The 15,321-nt window shown below is 44.8% G+C and overlaps 1 protein-coding gene across 10 annotated transcripts in view; it reads right to left on the bottom strand.

Moving 5' to 3' along the window:
• The window catches only part of TRRAP (transformation/transcription domain associated protein), a gene marked incomplete at its 5' end in the record, with an annotated part of 83,022 nt that extends 68,873 nt beyond the window's left edge, over window positions 1–14,149 (bottom strand). For all 10 annotated transcript variants that reach the window (XM_080940927.1, XM_080940933.1, XM_080940931.1 and 7 more), the window contains 11 exons: window positions 67–205; window positions 1,388–1,484; window positions 2,471–2,559; window positions 2,721–2,798; window positions 4,394–4,519; window positions 4,691–4,747; window positions 6,291–6,374; window positions 8,718–8,822; window positions 9,454–9,564; window positions 13,647–13,696; window positions 14,050–14,149. In XM_080940927.1, coding sequence (XP_080797053.1) covers window positions 67–205; window positions 1,388–1,484; window positions 2,471–2,559; window positions 2,721–2,798; window positions 4,394–4,519; window positions 4,691–4,747; window positions 6,291–6,374; window positions 8,718–8,822; window positions 9,454–9,564; window positions 13,647–13,696; window positions 14,050–14,149 — 1,036 coding nt within the window. The remainder of the gene's footprint in view (window positions 1–66; window positions 206–1,387; window positions 1,485–2,470; window positions 2,560–2,720; window positions 2,799–4,393; window positions 4,520–4,690; window positions 4,748–6,290; window positions 6,375–8,717; window positions 8,823–9,453; window positions 9,565–13,646; window positions 13,697–14,049) is intronic.
• Window positions 14,150–15,321: the final 1,172 nt, after the last annotated feature.

Genomic DNA, 15,321 nt, shown 5'->3' with positions numbered 1-15,321 from the left:
AGGAAAGCAAGCCTTGCCCCAAAGATGGCACAGGCTATAGTGGCCTTGAAAGAAAAGGTAGCTTACGGTTTCTCAGCTCCGTGGTGAGGATGTGCTTGGCAGCAATGAGAAGCTCCTTCCTGAGGTGTGCAGTCTCTGCTGGACAATTGGAAAGCAGCTGTAGCATGCCTTTCACCATCTGCTGAGAATACTTTGTCACCAGCTCCTGTCACAGCAAGAAAGACAACAGTCACACTGTGTCTGAGGGGCTACAGAGACACCCAAGCTCTTTTATGAAGCATCGAGCCTAAGCAAGCACCACCAGAAAGGTTTTAGTGTGCATGTGTGTGCAGAGCCATGCAGCCACAGTCATCTGGGAATGTATGACCACGGGGGCAGATGGCCTCCACGTGGAGTAAGTGTGGATGCACCATTCTCACTGTTCTACTGCTTTATACACTTCAACACTGAATTTGCACTACTTCCTTATGAGAGAGAAAATCAATGCTAAAGCACCTGCTCAAAAAAATATTCGGCGCTAGAAAGACAGCATGGTGGTTAAGGGTACTTGCTGCTCTTCAGAGGGGACCCCCATCCTATGTCCTTCCATTTCTAGCATGCATGACAGGTGGTTCACAGCCACCATAACTCCAGATCCAGAAGATCTTGCCCTTTTCTGGTTCCCACAGGCAAATGTTCATGCACACTCACATGTGCACAAGTACACACACACCCCTACACATCCACACACCTTTTTAAAATAAGTAAATGCCAGGTGTAATAGCTTACACCTTGTAGTCCAGCACTCAGGAGCAGAGGCAGGCAGCATCCTGGTCTACCTAGTAAGTTCCAGGCCAGCCAAGGATACATAGTAACAGCTTGTCTCAAAAATACATACATGCACACATGCATACATGCATACATACATACATACACACACACACACACACATACATACATCCTTCCTTCCCACCTCTACTTACTCATCCCACTAATGCAGAGAATGGTGACACTGAGCTGCTCTAAACCGTCTCTTCCTGACTCAAATACCAAGGCCCAAAACCCTCCCCTCCTCTGGTCACGATGATAAATGCCCATGACCCAGCACTGGAGACTGAAGATCATGGGCTAAAGGCCAACCTGGACCACACGGTGAGACTTCATCTTACAAAGATTAACCACATCAATGAGTCTGGGTTTGACTAAAGAGACCAGCCTCAGAGAGCGAAGGGCAAAGAGCAAAGGAGGAAGATTCCCTAAGTCAACCCCTGGCCTCCACACATATCTGCACACATGTGCCTTCACTTACAAACACACATACACCACATATTCACAAGCATACACAAGTACTCAAAGCACACATGTACCCATGAAAGTAAAAAAAAAGTGAAACACTTGAGGAACTTACCTGGTAAATTCTGATGATGTAGGCTAAAAATGACAATGTTTTGATCTGGGCTGCAATGAAGTCAGCATACAGCTCTTTGTTGTAAAGCTTATGTTGCCTGGGCGAGAATTGAATACACATACATTAGTCCTTAGGTGACCTGGGAGTAACACCTACAGCAATTACTGAGCCTTGACGTTCCCTCACTTCCATACAGAACAGAAGCACACAACAACATAAATGCATCTGCTTTATGCAATTTCAAACCACATGAAAGGGAGAGGCTGAAAGCACTTGGTAGGAGCACTTGCCGTTACAGAGGACCCAGGCTCAATTCCCAGCATCCATGCTGGATAGCTCTCCAGCTCCAGGGGAACCCAGTGCCCTCTTCACACAGACATGCACGCATACACATAATTTTTAAAGATGAAATAGGATCACATAGCATAGAAATTCAAAAGACCAGATCAACCCCACCACAGCATTCCTAAATGTGGATCCCTATCACCCCTGCTGCACGGTCTGCATTCCCCAGAGCATATGAGTGCTTTGATACAAGCTCTGGAAATGGGTAGAGAGAATCACTCCTCAGATGCTCCTCAAGAACCTCGCAGCCAGAAGGGCTGCATGCCAAGAGAGGGTATCCTTAAAGAAAGCTATTTAGTTTAAGACAAAAGTAGGTCTATTTGGCCTGTTGCTCCCCAGGCCTGGAGTAGCACATGGCCAGTTTCCTCAAAACAAAACAAAACAAAGCACAGCCAGAACAAGTAATGCCTAGTAACACTGGGGGACTTCAAGATGGAAGAAAGCAACCTACTACAGCATCCTTTCAGCTAAGGAGTTAAGAGGCCCATGACATAGCTCAGCAGGTAAAGGTGCTTGCCACCAAGACTGATCACCCACAAGCTGTAAGGAGACCACCAGAGCCCATGCTGTGGTATGGGCTCACACACATCCACAGGCACACAGAATGGATACAGCTTAACCAAAAAATGTAAAAAAGGAGCTAGAAAATGCACGAGTTGTGACACTCGTAATTCGCACATCTCAAGAATGGCAGCAACAAACTGCCATCAGCTCCATCTCCGTCTGCGGAAGGCTTACCTGGCCTGTGCGGACACCTGGATTGCGATGGTATTCATGATCAAGGGCACAAACTCCGCAACAACATTGTGGATGTTCAGTTTGTACAGCTGGAGGGAAACAGTGGAGTTTAGAGCTTTCATATTCATGTGCCACAGGAGGACCGGGCATCCCACAGACACAGGATGCAGAGCACATGGGTTTTGCTGAAGGAAATTAGACGTTAACATTCATATGAAGAAACAGAAATTATTATGTGGTACACACATACCTGATACATTAGCACAACAATGATGGGGAGCTCGGCCAGGACTTTGAGTGAGAGCGATCCTCGTGGGATGATGGAATGCTGTGATGGGGGGGAGACAGCCGTGAGCTCTGTGGCACTTACAGGTTCCCCGCCTATCTCACTAAGCACCACAAAAGATCAGAGACACTGAGACTCCTTGCAAGCATCTGTGGAGGGGCCAAACTAACATAGAAGCACTACCCCAATTAAGGCAGGATCTTGGGGGAAAACCAAACATTAGGACCACCTACGAAACCTAGGGTTTGTGGGTATCTCTGTGAGGGTAGGAAGCGTGGTTTGGAAACAAGGTCTCCCTACATATCTTTTAAGGACCTCAAGCTTAAAAGTGGCCCTCCTGCCTCTACATCCCAAATGCTGGGATTATAGGCATGCCCAACAGACCTGCTTTTACAAAATCTCACTGTGTAACCTAGGCTAGCCTTGAATTCACTATTTAACCAAGGTGAATTTGTAACTCACAGCAATCCTCCTGCCTCAGTCATGTACCACCACATCTAGTTTTCTGGTTTTTTGTTTTTGTTTTCTGAGACCCAGGCTGGCCTGAAACTCACTATGTAAACCAGGTTGGCCTCAAACTCAGAAATCCACCTGCATGCTCTCAAAAGAGCTAGGTGTGTCCCACCAGCCTGGCAACCCACCCAGCTTTTTCAGCCACTATTTGACTTAACAAGAAAAACATCAGACTCCAACTTAGCTCATGGGTTTTATTTAATAATACTTGTATGTTTTAAAAAAGGCTTATAGTAAACCCAGGAGAGCAGAATTTGCTTATTTAGGATCTCAGAACATGAAAAAGGACAACGGCAGACGACCAGCAAGCAATGGACTCAAGAGGCACAACAGTCAACAAAGCAAAGGATGCCAGCTTTGCTTAAAGTTCAGGTTGGTTCTCCTCAGCACAAGCTGAAGCCCTGTCTCAAGTAAGTACAACTGCTAACATGTCTTTCTTTAGGCTGGAAACTGGGTTACAGGTAGCCCAAGCTGGCATCCAACTCGCTATGTAGCTAAGGCTAGTCTTAGACTGATCTCACACCTCCCTAGTGCTGGGATTAGAGGCATTCTAAGGACAGCACCCTAGGCCTTCCTGCATGTCAGCAAGCATGTTTCCAGCAAACACATGCCCTTATCCCCAGATAAACAGTCTTTCCTTACTTCAGCCCCAAGAATGACTCACTGGGAAAGGTCACCACATGTCCCCTACATGACAGGCAACACTCACATTACCTTTGCAAAGACTAAGACACATATTTCCAGATAAAAACAGGAAAAACGAGATCAGAGAGAAACTCTATGAACTACTACAGAGTCAGGAAACTGAGCACCATCTGGGTGCTCTCTGGCCCAGGAAACTCCAGTTTCATCTACAGCTTCAGAAGCCTTCTGGCAGATCAGAGCCTTTCCCCTATGCCTAGCCTGCCGCTCTTGCCAGCAGACCTCAGGTTTCCCCAGCAGGCTGGTCTTCACAGCCAGGCAGCATCTGTGCTTGAGGCTTCACCTACACCAGCACAGGACAAGGCTTGTGCCTCCAGGTAAAGGAGCCCAATTCTCCCCTCTAGCAAATGAGAGCCACAGACTTGGGTAGGGAGGGAAAACTGGACAGAGCTGTTTTTTCAGCAGGAGGGAGGAGCACCCACCGTCCGTGTCTCGCTGTCCTCCCGCTCAGGATTGACCTTCACAGCAACTGTCGTGATCATACCAACCATTTCAGGGGGAGGCACCGTGTTCTCAGGGATCCCCTGGGGGTTCTCAAAGTAGCGGTTCTACACAGAAAGAACACAACCATGGCAAACGGTGCATCTTACAGTGTTCAGCACTCCCCATCCTAAAACCCACCCCCTGCACTTCTTCAACCAAACTGCCCCAAATTCCCTTTAGCACAGGCAATAAACAAATAAATATGAGCGGTAAATTCAAGCATAAACAAAACATACCACTACTTTTGGAAGCTCCTTGTAAATCTGTTTTACAAAATCCAAAAAGTGATGAATCTGAAAAATAACAAAAAAAATAAAATAAAATACTTCATTGCAAGGACACACTTACAGTGGCCACTCCGCTGGAAAGGACTGCTCAAGCTGAGCAACCTCCCTGATCCCTCAGACAGGTCAGAGTTGTCCCCTGACCTCCACACATGCTCAGGACACTCGATGCCTCTACCTCCAGCCCCCAAATATTTCTTAAAAGATTATTATAAAGTAAGAACTATCGGGCCAGTTGGGCAATGAACATAAAAATGGAGAAAAGAAAAGGACAGACAATGATAAACAGAAGCTGCCAAAAGAGAAGCTAAAGAAGGACCTTCTGCTCCTCAGGAAAGAATGCACTGAGCTGGAGGGAAGGCTCAGCAGGCGAGAGCACTGGCTGCTCTCACCGAGGAACCAGATGGATTCCCAGCATCCACGTATCAGGTAGTTCACAGCTGCCTACCTCCAGTTCTGGAAGATCCACCACTCTTACCTGAACTCGGACAACAACCACACAACATAATACACACAGACAAGGCCGTACACATACCTATTCTTAAAAATAAGATTAATAAACACATAATGCTTGAGATGGCACAGAGTAGAGAGATTCTTATACTATTAAGGGAATCAATCAACAAGCCTTCCCAGAAATCAGCCTGGCAACACATGTGTGAAGCCTAGAAACTATACTTTGACTCGGCGACTGTTGCTGCAGACCTAGTTAATTAAATAACCTGAACCATATAAAAAAAATAATTGCCAATAGACATGAAGAAAAACAAATCAAAACCTAGGTGTAGTGGCGCACACCTTTGATCCCAGCATTCAAGAGGCAGAGGCCAGTCTGGTATGCAAAGCTCCAGGACACCAGGGTACACAGAGGAACCCCGTCTCAAAACACCAGCCCAACAAACACACAAATAAATAATAAATAAGGGAAAAATAAAAAATAAATAAGGGAAAATAACTGAAAAACTTTACATGTCAAGAAATGCACTCAGTAGAAATAGATTTCAAGGCTAAGGAGGTAGCTCGGGGGGTGAGGAGCAGTTCCTGCTCTATCCGAGGACCAGGGTTCAGATTTAGTGCCCAGAATGGGACGGACATCCTCTTCTACCCTCTGTGGACACCTGCACACACGTCAGTCACAGGGCCAGCACAGCTCCCGAAAGCTACAGTTCTCCCAGCTTTGCTCTGCTGCCAGGCAGAGATCCAAACCCAGCTCCACTCTGAGAGTTCGAGCTGACCCTGAGAAAATGCAGGGAGATGTTTGTGAGCTCACCCAAAAAGAAGTGGTAAGGATGAAGAGTAGTGGGGCAGAAGTGTGCTCAGAGTGTAACTCTGCACAAGACAAGAGCTCGGCAAAGTTTCTCAACTAAAGCTCTACTTCCTACCACTACTTGTTTAGTCAGCTACGGGTAAGGGCCAGCTGGATGGCTCTGACGGTAAAGGTGCTTGCCACCAAGCCGGGCAATCTGAGTCTGATTCCTGGAACCAACCACCCCACGTCATCTTCCTCTACCATTTCCCCCACCACCACACACGCACCAAAGAAACAACTCACCTCTTGTGTGATTGGTGGCCTAAACTGTTTGTGCAGCTCAATAATTATTCTTAGACAAATAAGAACATTTTCTTCATTTTCCGTCTTTAAAAAAACAAACAAAAAAAATCAAATTATATTTCTGAAGACCATTTTAATCTCAAGATTCAAGACAAACTGTTGATGGGCATGATGGTGTTCTTGAGAGGCAGAGGCAGGCAGCTCTCCCAAGTCTGAGACTAACCTGATAGACACTGGGTTTCAGATCAACCCAGAGAACATACTGAGACCCACCTCAGCAAACAAAAGCAGCCTAGGCATTTTCTGTGTGTTTCTCTTCCACCCACCTGAATCAACCAGCTTACATTAGATTTGCAGAGAATTACAGTTCTTAGATACAGTGTCGTGGACAGAAAGAGTCAAGGTCTTTGTGGACCATAGCACCATCCCACCAACATACTGCGAGTAACTCAGTGGACTAGCGCATGACACAGAGGGGATGTCAGGCCATGGATCACAGCCCCCACACACACACCACCCCCTTTTGACATAGGGTCTCATGTGGCCAAGGCCTGGCCTGGAGCTCACTACATGTCAAAGGGTGACCATAAACTGAGCTGGCTGGGTTAACAGGCATGCTTCACCTAGCCTGGTTTATATGGTACTAAGGATGGAATACCCAGGTTTTCAGGTGTGCCAGGCAAACACTCTCCTAGCTGAGCTACATCTTCAGCCCTGAATATTCAATGTTGTTTTATTTTTCACAGGGTCTCATTAGTAGTCCTGGCTGGCCTCAGCCTCTCTGAGCTTCGCCTGCCTCCCTCTCCCCAGTGCTGATACTAGAGAGGTTCACCAACACAACCTGAGCTGATACTGATACTAGAGAGGCACACCAACACAACCTGAACTGATACTGATACCAGAGAGGTTCACCAACACAACCTGAACTGATACTGATACTAGAGAGGTTCACCAACACAACCTGAACTGATACTGATACTAGAGAGGCACACCAACACAACCTGAACTGATACTGATACCAGAGAGGTTCACCAATACAACCTGAACTGATACTGATACTAGAGAGGCACACCAACACAACCTGAACTGATACTGATACTAGAGAGGTTCACCAACACAACCTGAACTGATACTGATACTAGAGAGGCACACCAACACAACCTGAACTGATACTGATACTAGAGAGGTTCACCAACACAACCTGAACTGATACTGATACTAGAGAGGCACACCAACACAACCTGAACTGATACTGATACTAGAGAGGCACACCAACACAACCTGAACTGATACTTTCATGGCCAAATGACATGCTACTTAAAACAAACAACGAATACTGGTTCACTGCTCGGAAATACAGGTTGCCCTTCCTGATTCAAAACCCCAAACCTGAACTGTTCTAAAATCCTCAACTTTTGGGTACTTGACAAGATACTACTACTAGGAAAGTCCATGCCTGACTTCACGTAATGGCTCTATATCAGAACAAACAGACACAGTAAAAATGTGGCATAAAATTACCTTCAAGCTTATCTACAGAGGATGCCAATGATCTACTAACAGACTCCACATTTAGACTGAGGTTCCAGCCCGAACATCCGCTGTTATGTATATTGAGATATTCCAAAATTCAAAATAAAATAAAAATCCCAAACACTCCCATTTCCATGTCTGTGAGGAAAGGAGTTAACCTGTGTTGCCAATAGACCAAGAAAGAACACCTTTCTAACATCTTCTAAGCATCCACTGTGAACTGGGCAGATGCTAAATGTAAGCCAATGTTATGCTCTGTGAGGATGGACCAGCCGATACGGGCAGAGCTGAAATAAGAGCCCAAGTCTATCCCTAACAAGCATATCTTCCCAAGGTCTTGAGACTCAAAGAGACAATGAACATGTCAAAACAGGAGAAAGCAAAAAGATTAACAAGTGCATTCACCTAAAACTCTAAGGCCTTGCTGACCAATAGTAAGTAGCTCAAGCCTTTCATCCCACCACTTGGGAGGCAGAGGCAGGCCAACCTGGTCTATTTGGCAAGTCCCAGACAGGTCAGTGAGACCTCGTCTCAAAAGATAAAAACAAGAGCCAGGTGTCTTGGTATAAACTTAAAATTTTTAATCTCAGTACTCGAGAAACAGAGGTTGGTAGATCTCTGTAAGTTCAAGGTCTGTCTGGTCTACATAAGAGTTCCAGGCCAGTCTGAGCTACATTGTGAGACCCTGTATGGAAAAAAATAGAACGAAACATAACAAAAACCTTCAATTAAGTAATCTTTCTTTTTGAATTAAACAAAAATGAGAGAAAAAGAGGCATTAAGAAGAATTACTCATTTACTCAGATCTTTGGTGAAGCAGGGACTTCTACTGTATTTTCTTTTAAGAAATCATGAAATGCTTTAAACACAGCTAAGAAAATTCTCAAAGATTACCTCTAAAAATCGGAACATCACAGACAGGACGTTTTTTGTATGAGGACGAAGATGCTCATTGGTTGGAATCCTGTGGAGGATTTCAAGTACCAGCTTCCGTAGTTGCTGCCAGAGAAACACACAAGCATAAAAGTAAAGCACTGAAAGTTCCAACCTCACTGCTTAACTGTTACAACTGAATACAAATTTTAATTTTGTAAAAGAATTGTTCATGTATGTACAAGTCTGGCTGGTGCTAGTTACACTTTTGGCCTGGGTGTTGGGAGCGGAGCTCTGGCCCTGTGATACCTCGTTGAGTCATCTCTCCAGCCAAGCTTACTTTTTTTATTGACTTACTACCCGTGGGCACGCGTGCACCATGTAGTGTGTGTAGAGAGGCTAGAGGGCACCGTGAAGGAGTCACTTCCTCCCTTCTGTCAGGTGAGTCTCATCAGACTCAACTCAGGTCCTCAGGCTTGGTGGCCAGCACCTTCGCCTGCCAAGCCCTCTCACCAGCCCTCCTTTGTGCCCAATTAAGCGAATGTGCATGGGCACACAGCCCTAGCTGGCAGATGCATGTGAACTCAACCCACAGGGAAGATGAACAAAGCCAAAGAGTCAGTGGTCCTGGACGGCTGCCCCACTGAGGAAACATAGTCTCTGGTGTATGTTTCATTCTCTGGCTTTATGCTGTTTTGATTCATATTTGCTTCTGTTCATTGGTGTGAGTTTTTCACCGTTCCTGTTAACGGATTACCTGGGCTGGCTTCTCCTGAAGAAACTGGACTTCTCCATCTTGGAGAAATGTGAGAAATCGAGGGATGATATGTTCCAGGAACGTAGAATACTGAGGAGATGACGTGACATTCTAGAGGGCAATTAACAAAGGGGAGGCCCAGTAAGTTGTATGCATAGCTTCATCTTAAACTCACACAGTAATCTCAAAGGAAAACAAAACATAAGGGTCTTTCTGAGTTTTATGTGCACCACATGCATCCCAGTTTCCAAGGAGGCCACATGAGAACATGGGCATCCCTTGGAACTGGAGCTGCAAACCACTGTGCGCTGGACCCAACCCCTGCAAGAGCTGTCAACACTCCAAGCCACTGAGATGTCCTCTTCTGGAATCCAGATACCCATATGCGTGTGATGAGTGTGTGTGTGTGTGTGTGTGTGTGTGTGTCCACACACTCAAACTGGACATGCTAAGCTAGATACACAACTTGATAGTCAAGCATTTGCCTAGCAGGCCTGAGGTTCTGGGTTCAATACCCAACACCATATATACTCAAATGCTTGAACTCCTCCCATGTTCACCACAGCACAATTCACAAGAACCAAGAAATAGAAGCACCAGAACTGTCCATCAAATAATGACTGGTCCAAGAAAATGTGGTATATAAATACAGTGGAATACTACTATTCCACCAAAATAACCATTAAAAAGAATGTGACCCGACCCTGTTCCTTAGGAAAAAGTAGATGGCACATGTGATCACTATAGTAACTGAAATGAGCCACACATGAAGCTAAGCTCCACAGCCTCACTCCTGTGAACTCTTCAAGGCTGACCTCATACAAACTAAACAGAAAATGGCGTCTGAGACTGGGGAGATTCTGAAGGTACACTGCTGCAGGGCGGGGTGACTGTCGATAATAACCTCTGAAACAACTAAGCCTTTAACCCCAGCACTAGGGGAGCAGAGGCAAATGGATTTCTATGAGTTTGATGCCAGCCTAGTCTATATTGTGAGTTCTAGGGCAGTCAGGGATATATAGAGCAATCCTGCCTCAAAAAAAGTAATAATGATAGTAATAGTAATAATAATAATAGTAATATAATAAATGAGCTAGAGGATTCTGACTATTTTCTCTGTAAGGTTCAGAATACCACCTGGCACACCATTCTACACATACATCATTTTAAAATGCATTTAGGGTTGGCAAGGTTGAAACGCTTTCCATCACACACGATGAGCCAAGTTCAATCCCTGTGACCCACATGGTGGGAGAGAACACTCGTGCAAATTACCCTCTGACTTCCACATCGTACTCCAAGTACACACATAGATGTGACTCAAACAAAAAATGAGTAAAGACACTGAAGCAAAGGAAAAGAACACCAATGCTCTAGAAAATACTGAACTCTTAAGGCTGACCTCCAACACAGAGGACCGTGTGTAACCTAGCAGAAAGAAGGGACGAGGTAGGAGGACCATGAGTTAGATAAAGGCCATTCTTGGCTACAAAGCCAGACACTGTCTCAAAAAGAAAACAAACAAACAAAAAACACTTAGGTCTTCACTTAGAAGAAACACCCATACACATAAAATAAATTAAGCTTTTTAAAACACCGAATTATTAGGCAGGAACAGTAGTAAACTCCTTTAATCCCAGTACTGGAGAGGCAGAGGCAAGCAGATCTCTGAGTTTCAGGCCAGGCCCCTCCATATCTGAGTTACAGACTACCCAGGGCTAGAGTCTCAAAAATGACTTTAAAGCAGCATTCGTTATAAAGCACATTTGAGAAGGGTCCTGTAAAATCCTAAAGGAGCCAAAAAAGAAAAAAAGAAAAGAAAAGAAAAGTCCTATCTACTGCCTGGTGTGAGATGTCAACAAGTCCATTGTGCCCCTCAGATAAAAAGTACCGCCCACACCATTGTGTGCAGGATTTAAAACCCAAGATCAAACAACCACACTGTGGCTTCTGTATTAACCCCACCTTGCCTTTGTAGCTCTTGCTTTTTAAAGACATACTAGATGTGGGGTTCAGTACTATACATGGCTTGGTGGGGTGCAGAACTCAGAGCAGTAGAAGCCCTCAGAAATGCCAGGCAACAACTGTAAACATGCCTGAGCTAGCAGCCCTGGACGAGCCACTTCTCAGCTGTCCTATCCTTCATGTTCCTCTGCAATAAACATGCTGAAGCCCCACTTTCCTGAGGGTGGGTCTTCTGTGGGCCAGAGCACTCAAGCTTGCCTCTAACCAGGCCGCACCCACAAGTCCTTACTCTGCAGCTTGGTGCGGATAAGCGTAATGACCCGGCCAGCTTGAACTCTGGCCACTGAGCCCCGAGGCTTCCCAAAGGCACTCTGCAAATCTTCCTGGAACCTAGGTTGGGGACAACACTGAAACTGGAGACAGGATTATCTGCAAGAAAACTGCCTGCAAAGTCCCTCAGAACAACCCATCTAAGCAACAGGCTGTTCTCAGCTTTGCACTCCACATTTCCACCAGGAAAGGAATTTTCCACTTAATTGGCTGTAGATTCTTTAAGTTTTTAAGACAGTCTGATGATGCTGGCCTACTATGGTAAATAGGCACATGTCACCAGGCATGTTGTCATTACTTAAGTGTAAACATACTTAAATGTCACTTCCTGTCAAACAGTTTGCTGTATTCCACACTGGCAATGCCTCAAGCATTTTGTGTTTTCTACAACTTGATTATATTAAGAGGCAAGCTGGTGAGATACTCATCAGGTATCAGTACTATAGCCACTAAGCAGCACCTGCCAGGGACATGGTAAGACAAAGCCAACTCCCTCTTGTCCTCTGGCCTCTGTATGTGCTGTGGCATGCATGTGTGTGCACACAATTGCTTACACACACACACACACACACACAAACTGTAAATTTTCTAAGAGGCTCCATTGACTGACTAACCTATCCCATCTATGTCTGTGTGACTATATGCAATGATACCCAAATAACAAAACTGCCAAATACACAACTCTCAGAACGTGTCCCTGTCACTAAACGCATGGTTGTTCAGAAAGTAAAACACAGCAAAAGACTTGATGTGTGAGCAGACGGGGAATAGGCAGAGAAATGAAATTCAAGAAACACAATGGAAAACCTAAAACTAAAAGTGACTTTAAAAACACACCAAACAGTAAACTGAAAAATTTTAAAGTTTGGAGATAATAGTATCCTAAAGACAGAACCTCCTAAAGAGTGGAAGGGATGGCTCAGTGGTTAGGAAAGCTTATTACTCTTGCAGAGGACCTGGGCGGACTTTCCTATACCCACATGGCTTCTCCTGAGCATCTTTACTCCCCTTCCTTCCTGGGGACTGACGCCCTCCTCTGGCCTCTGCAGGCACTGCCATGCATGCGGTACACAGACACACACTCAGGCCTTCGTATACATACACAGAAGATGAAAATTCTTTATCTATTTTTTTTCAACAATCAGCATTTCCCAGTTTAAAAACAAGTCAAACGCCATTTGTAAACAGAGTCCGTGGGATCTGTGGAATGATATAAAAATCACAAGACCAAGAGAAACTCAGAAGGGAGCAACTGCTTTATCAAGGTCACCGACATCTTAAGTATGAAAACCAGAAATGACCAGCAACACCTGAACATAAAGAATCACAATATAAACTTGAATGCCTTCCAGTTAAAATGTAAGACAGCACCCCCTTTAAAAACAAAAATGCTACAGCAACCAAAACAAAGCCAATGCTAAAACCATTCTTGAGCTTCCTCACCAGGAAGATGGGCAGAATTCTGCACAAAGTTTCAAACTTGTTCTGAAATACAATTAGTTGCACTGCTGCTTTGGGGCATGGATGGTAAAGGGCTCAGAGGGTAAAGACTGCTTATGGCCAAGCCTGACGAAGAACCCACTGTGGAAGATAAATTGTTCTGAGCTTTAACACACACACACACACACCCTGCATCCCACACACATCTTATACAGCAACAATAATACATTTTTAAACATCAACAGCAAGAACAGGAGGAAGCATGGATAACAGAGAAAATTGAAGGGCTGTTGAAATGTCCACAGTTCAATCCCCAGGCCAACAGGATGGAAGGAAAAACAGACTCCCTTAGGTTGTTGTGTGTCAAGCAGCAAGGTGGATGTGCCCGCACATACACAGACCTAAATAAGTGTAATTTAAACAGAAACAGAAGAGGAGGAGGAGGATGATACTCATACCTCGAAGTTCTCGCTGACTTCCTGCATCATTTTCAACTTCGTCTCATCAGCTGTAAAAAGCAAAACAGTGAGCTCACTGAAACTGCCTTAAGAAGGCTTCAAAAAAAAAAAAAAAAAAAAAAAAAAATCACTGGACTTAAGAATTGAAGAGAAGCAATCAGATCTTATCAGTTTGACTGTCACAGCCCAGAAGATGGCACAAGGCTAGGTCCCTACCAGCAGTCACACGCACCCATCCTCCAGACTCACATGTGCATGCACAGACAAGGACACACACACACACACACACACACACACACACACCATCACACTCACACTGTGCCTCTATGGGGCTCCAGCAGTATTACTCATCATGTGCTTCTCCACCAGGACAGACAGTGAGAAGGTTCATCCCAGGACTCACGTGTGTTCACATCCGTGAGAGCTGCCACAAACTGAAGGTATTTCTTCATCAGAGTGGTTTGGTCGACCACTGTGGCCCCCTGGGTTGCAACGAACGCCATCTTTCTTCTGAGTTTGTTTCTTTCTCAAGCCTGAACTGCCAAGTCCATGTGTTTATCCAGCCTGTGAAAAGATACATCCCGTCAGCACCCGTGAAAGGTTTTATCCAAGAGCTTTCTAAAATCACATTCATATTCTGATTGTGTTGGGGACACTCCTGTGTAGAGTCAGAGGATTCAGAAGTCCAGGGAATCCAGCTCTGGTCATCAGGGTTGGTGACTGCGATCTCAGCCAGCTGAGCCATCACACTGCCTATCCCCTAAATGGCTGTGTAGTAACTCAGATTATAACACTGTTCTCTGTGGGTTGTTTTTGTTTTGGACATTGTGTTTCCGCATAAAGCTTTGCCCAAATCCATTGTTTCGAAAGTCATTTTCAACATGGAAGTTCTTCTTTCCTAATATTTATTCTTCTTTCTATAAACCAGGAGATGGCAAACATTTTGTACAACGAGCTGTACAGAATGGAGGGAGAGCTGGGCCAAGAGCTCAATGGAGAGGGTTTGCCTGGCATGTTCATTAAGCCTTGAGTTTGATTCCCACTCCTGCATAAAGCAGAGGTTGTAATCCCAGCACTTGAGAAGTACAGAGAGGGGCCTGGGATACAGGAGACACTCTCCAAAGTGTCATGGAGGAGGTGGGGGGAGCCAGACAGCAAATATTTTAGTCTTTGTAGTTGTACAAAATCTACCATAGCCACCCAGTTCTCCTGTAGTCAGGAAAGAGTCACAAACATGTGAATGACAACAGCTGTGTTCAAAAAAAAAAAAATCAGGAATGTGTCAGTACAAATTTTTTATAATTTGCACCCACCATGAAACACTAATCCCACCCTACCCCAATCCCAGCCAGTTTAAGAAAATATAAAAGTAGCTAAGCATGGTGGCTAATAGTTTTAATCCCAGCATGCAGGAGACAAGAGGCTGCCTGTTCTACATAGTGAGTTCTCTCAAAAGAAAATATACACACCACATCGTGGTAAAGCCTTGTTTTGGGTTTTATCCCCAACATTGTATAAATAAATAATAAGCTATTCTCCTAAGCATTACCTCGAAGACTTCGGATTTTATCTACACTTGAGGCACAAAATAACAAAGCATGCTGGGTTTTTTGTTTGTTTGTTTGTTTTGTTTTTTGGCTACATTTACTTAATTGGGGTGGAAGAAGCTGGTGCC

The sequence above is a fragment of the Micromys minutus genome (genome assembly GCF_963924665.1).
Source record: "Micromys minutus genome assembly, chromosome: 29".
Classification (NCBI taxonomy): Eukaryota; Metazoa; Chordata; class Mammalia; order Rodentia; family Muridae; genus Micromys; species Micromys minutus.
Note: the sequence above shows the minus strand (reverse complement) of the source record. Positions and strands in the feature narration are given on the sequence as shown.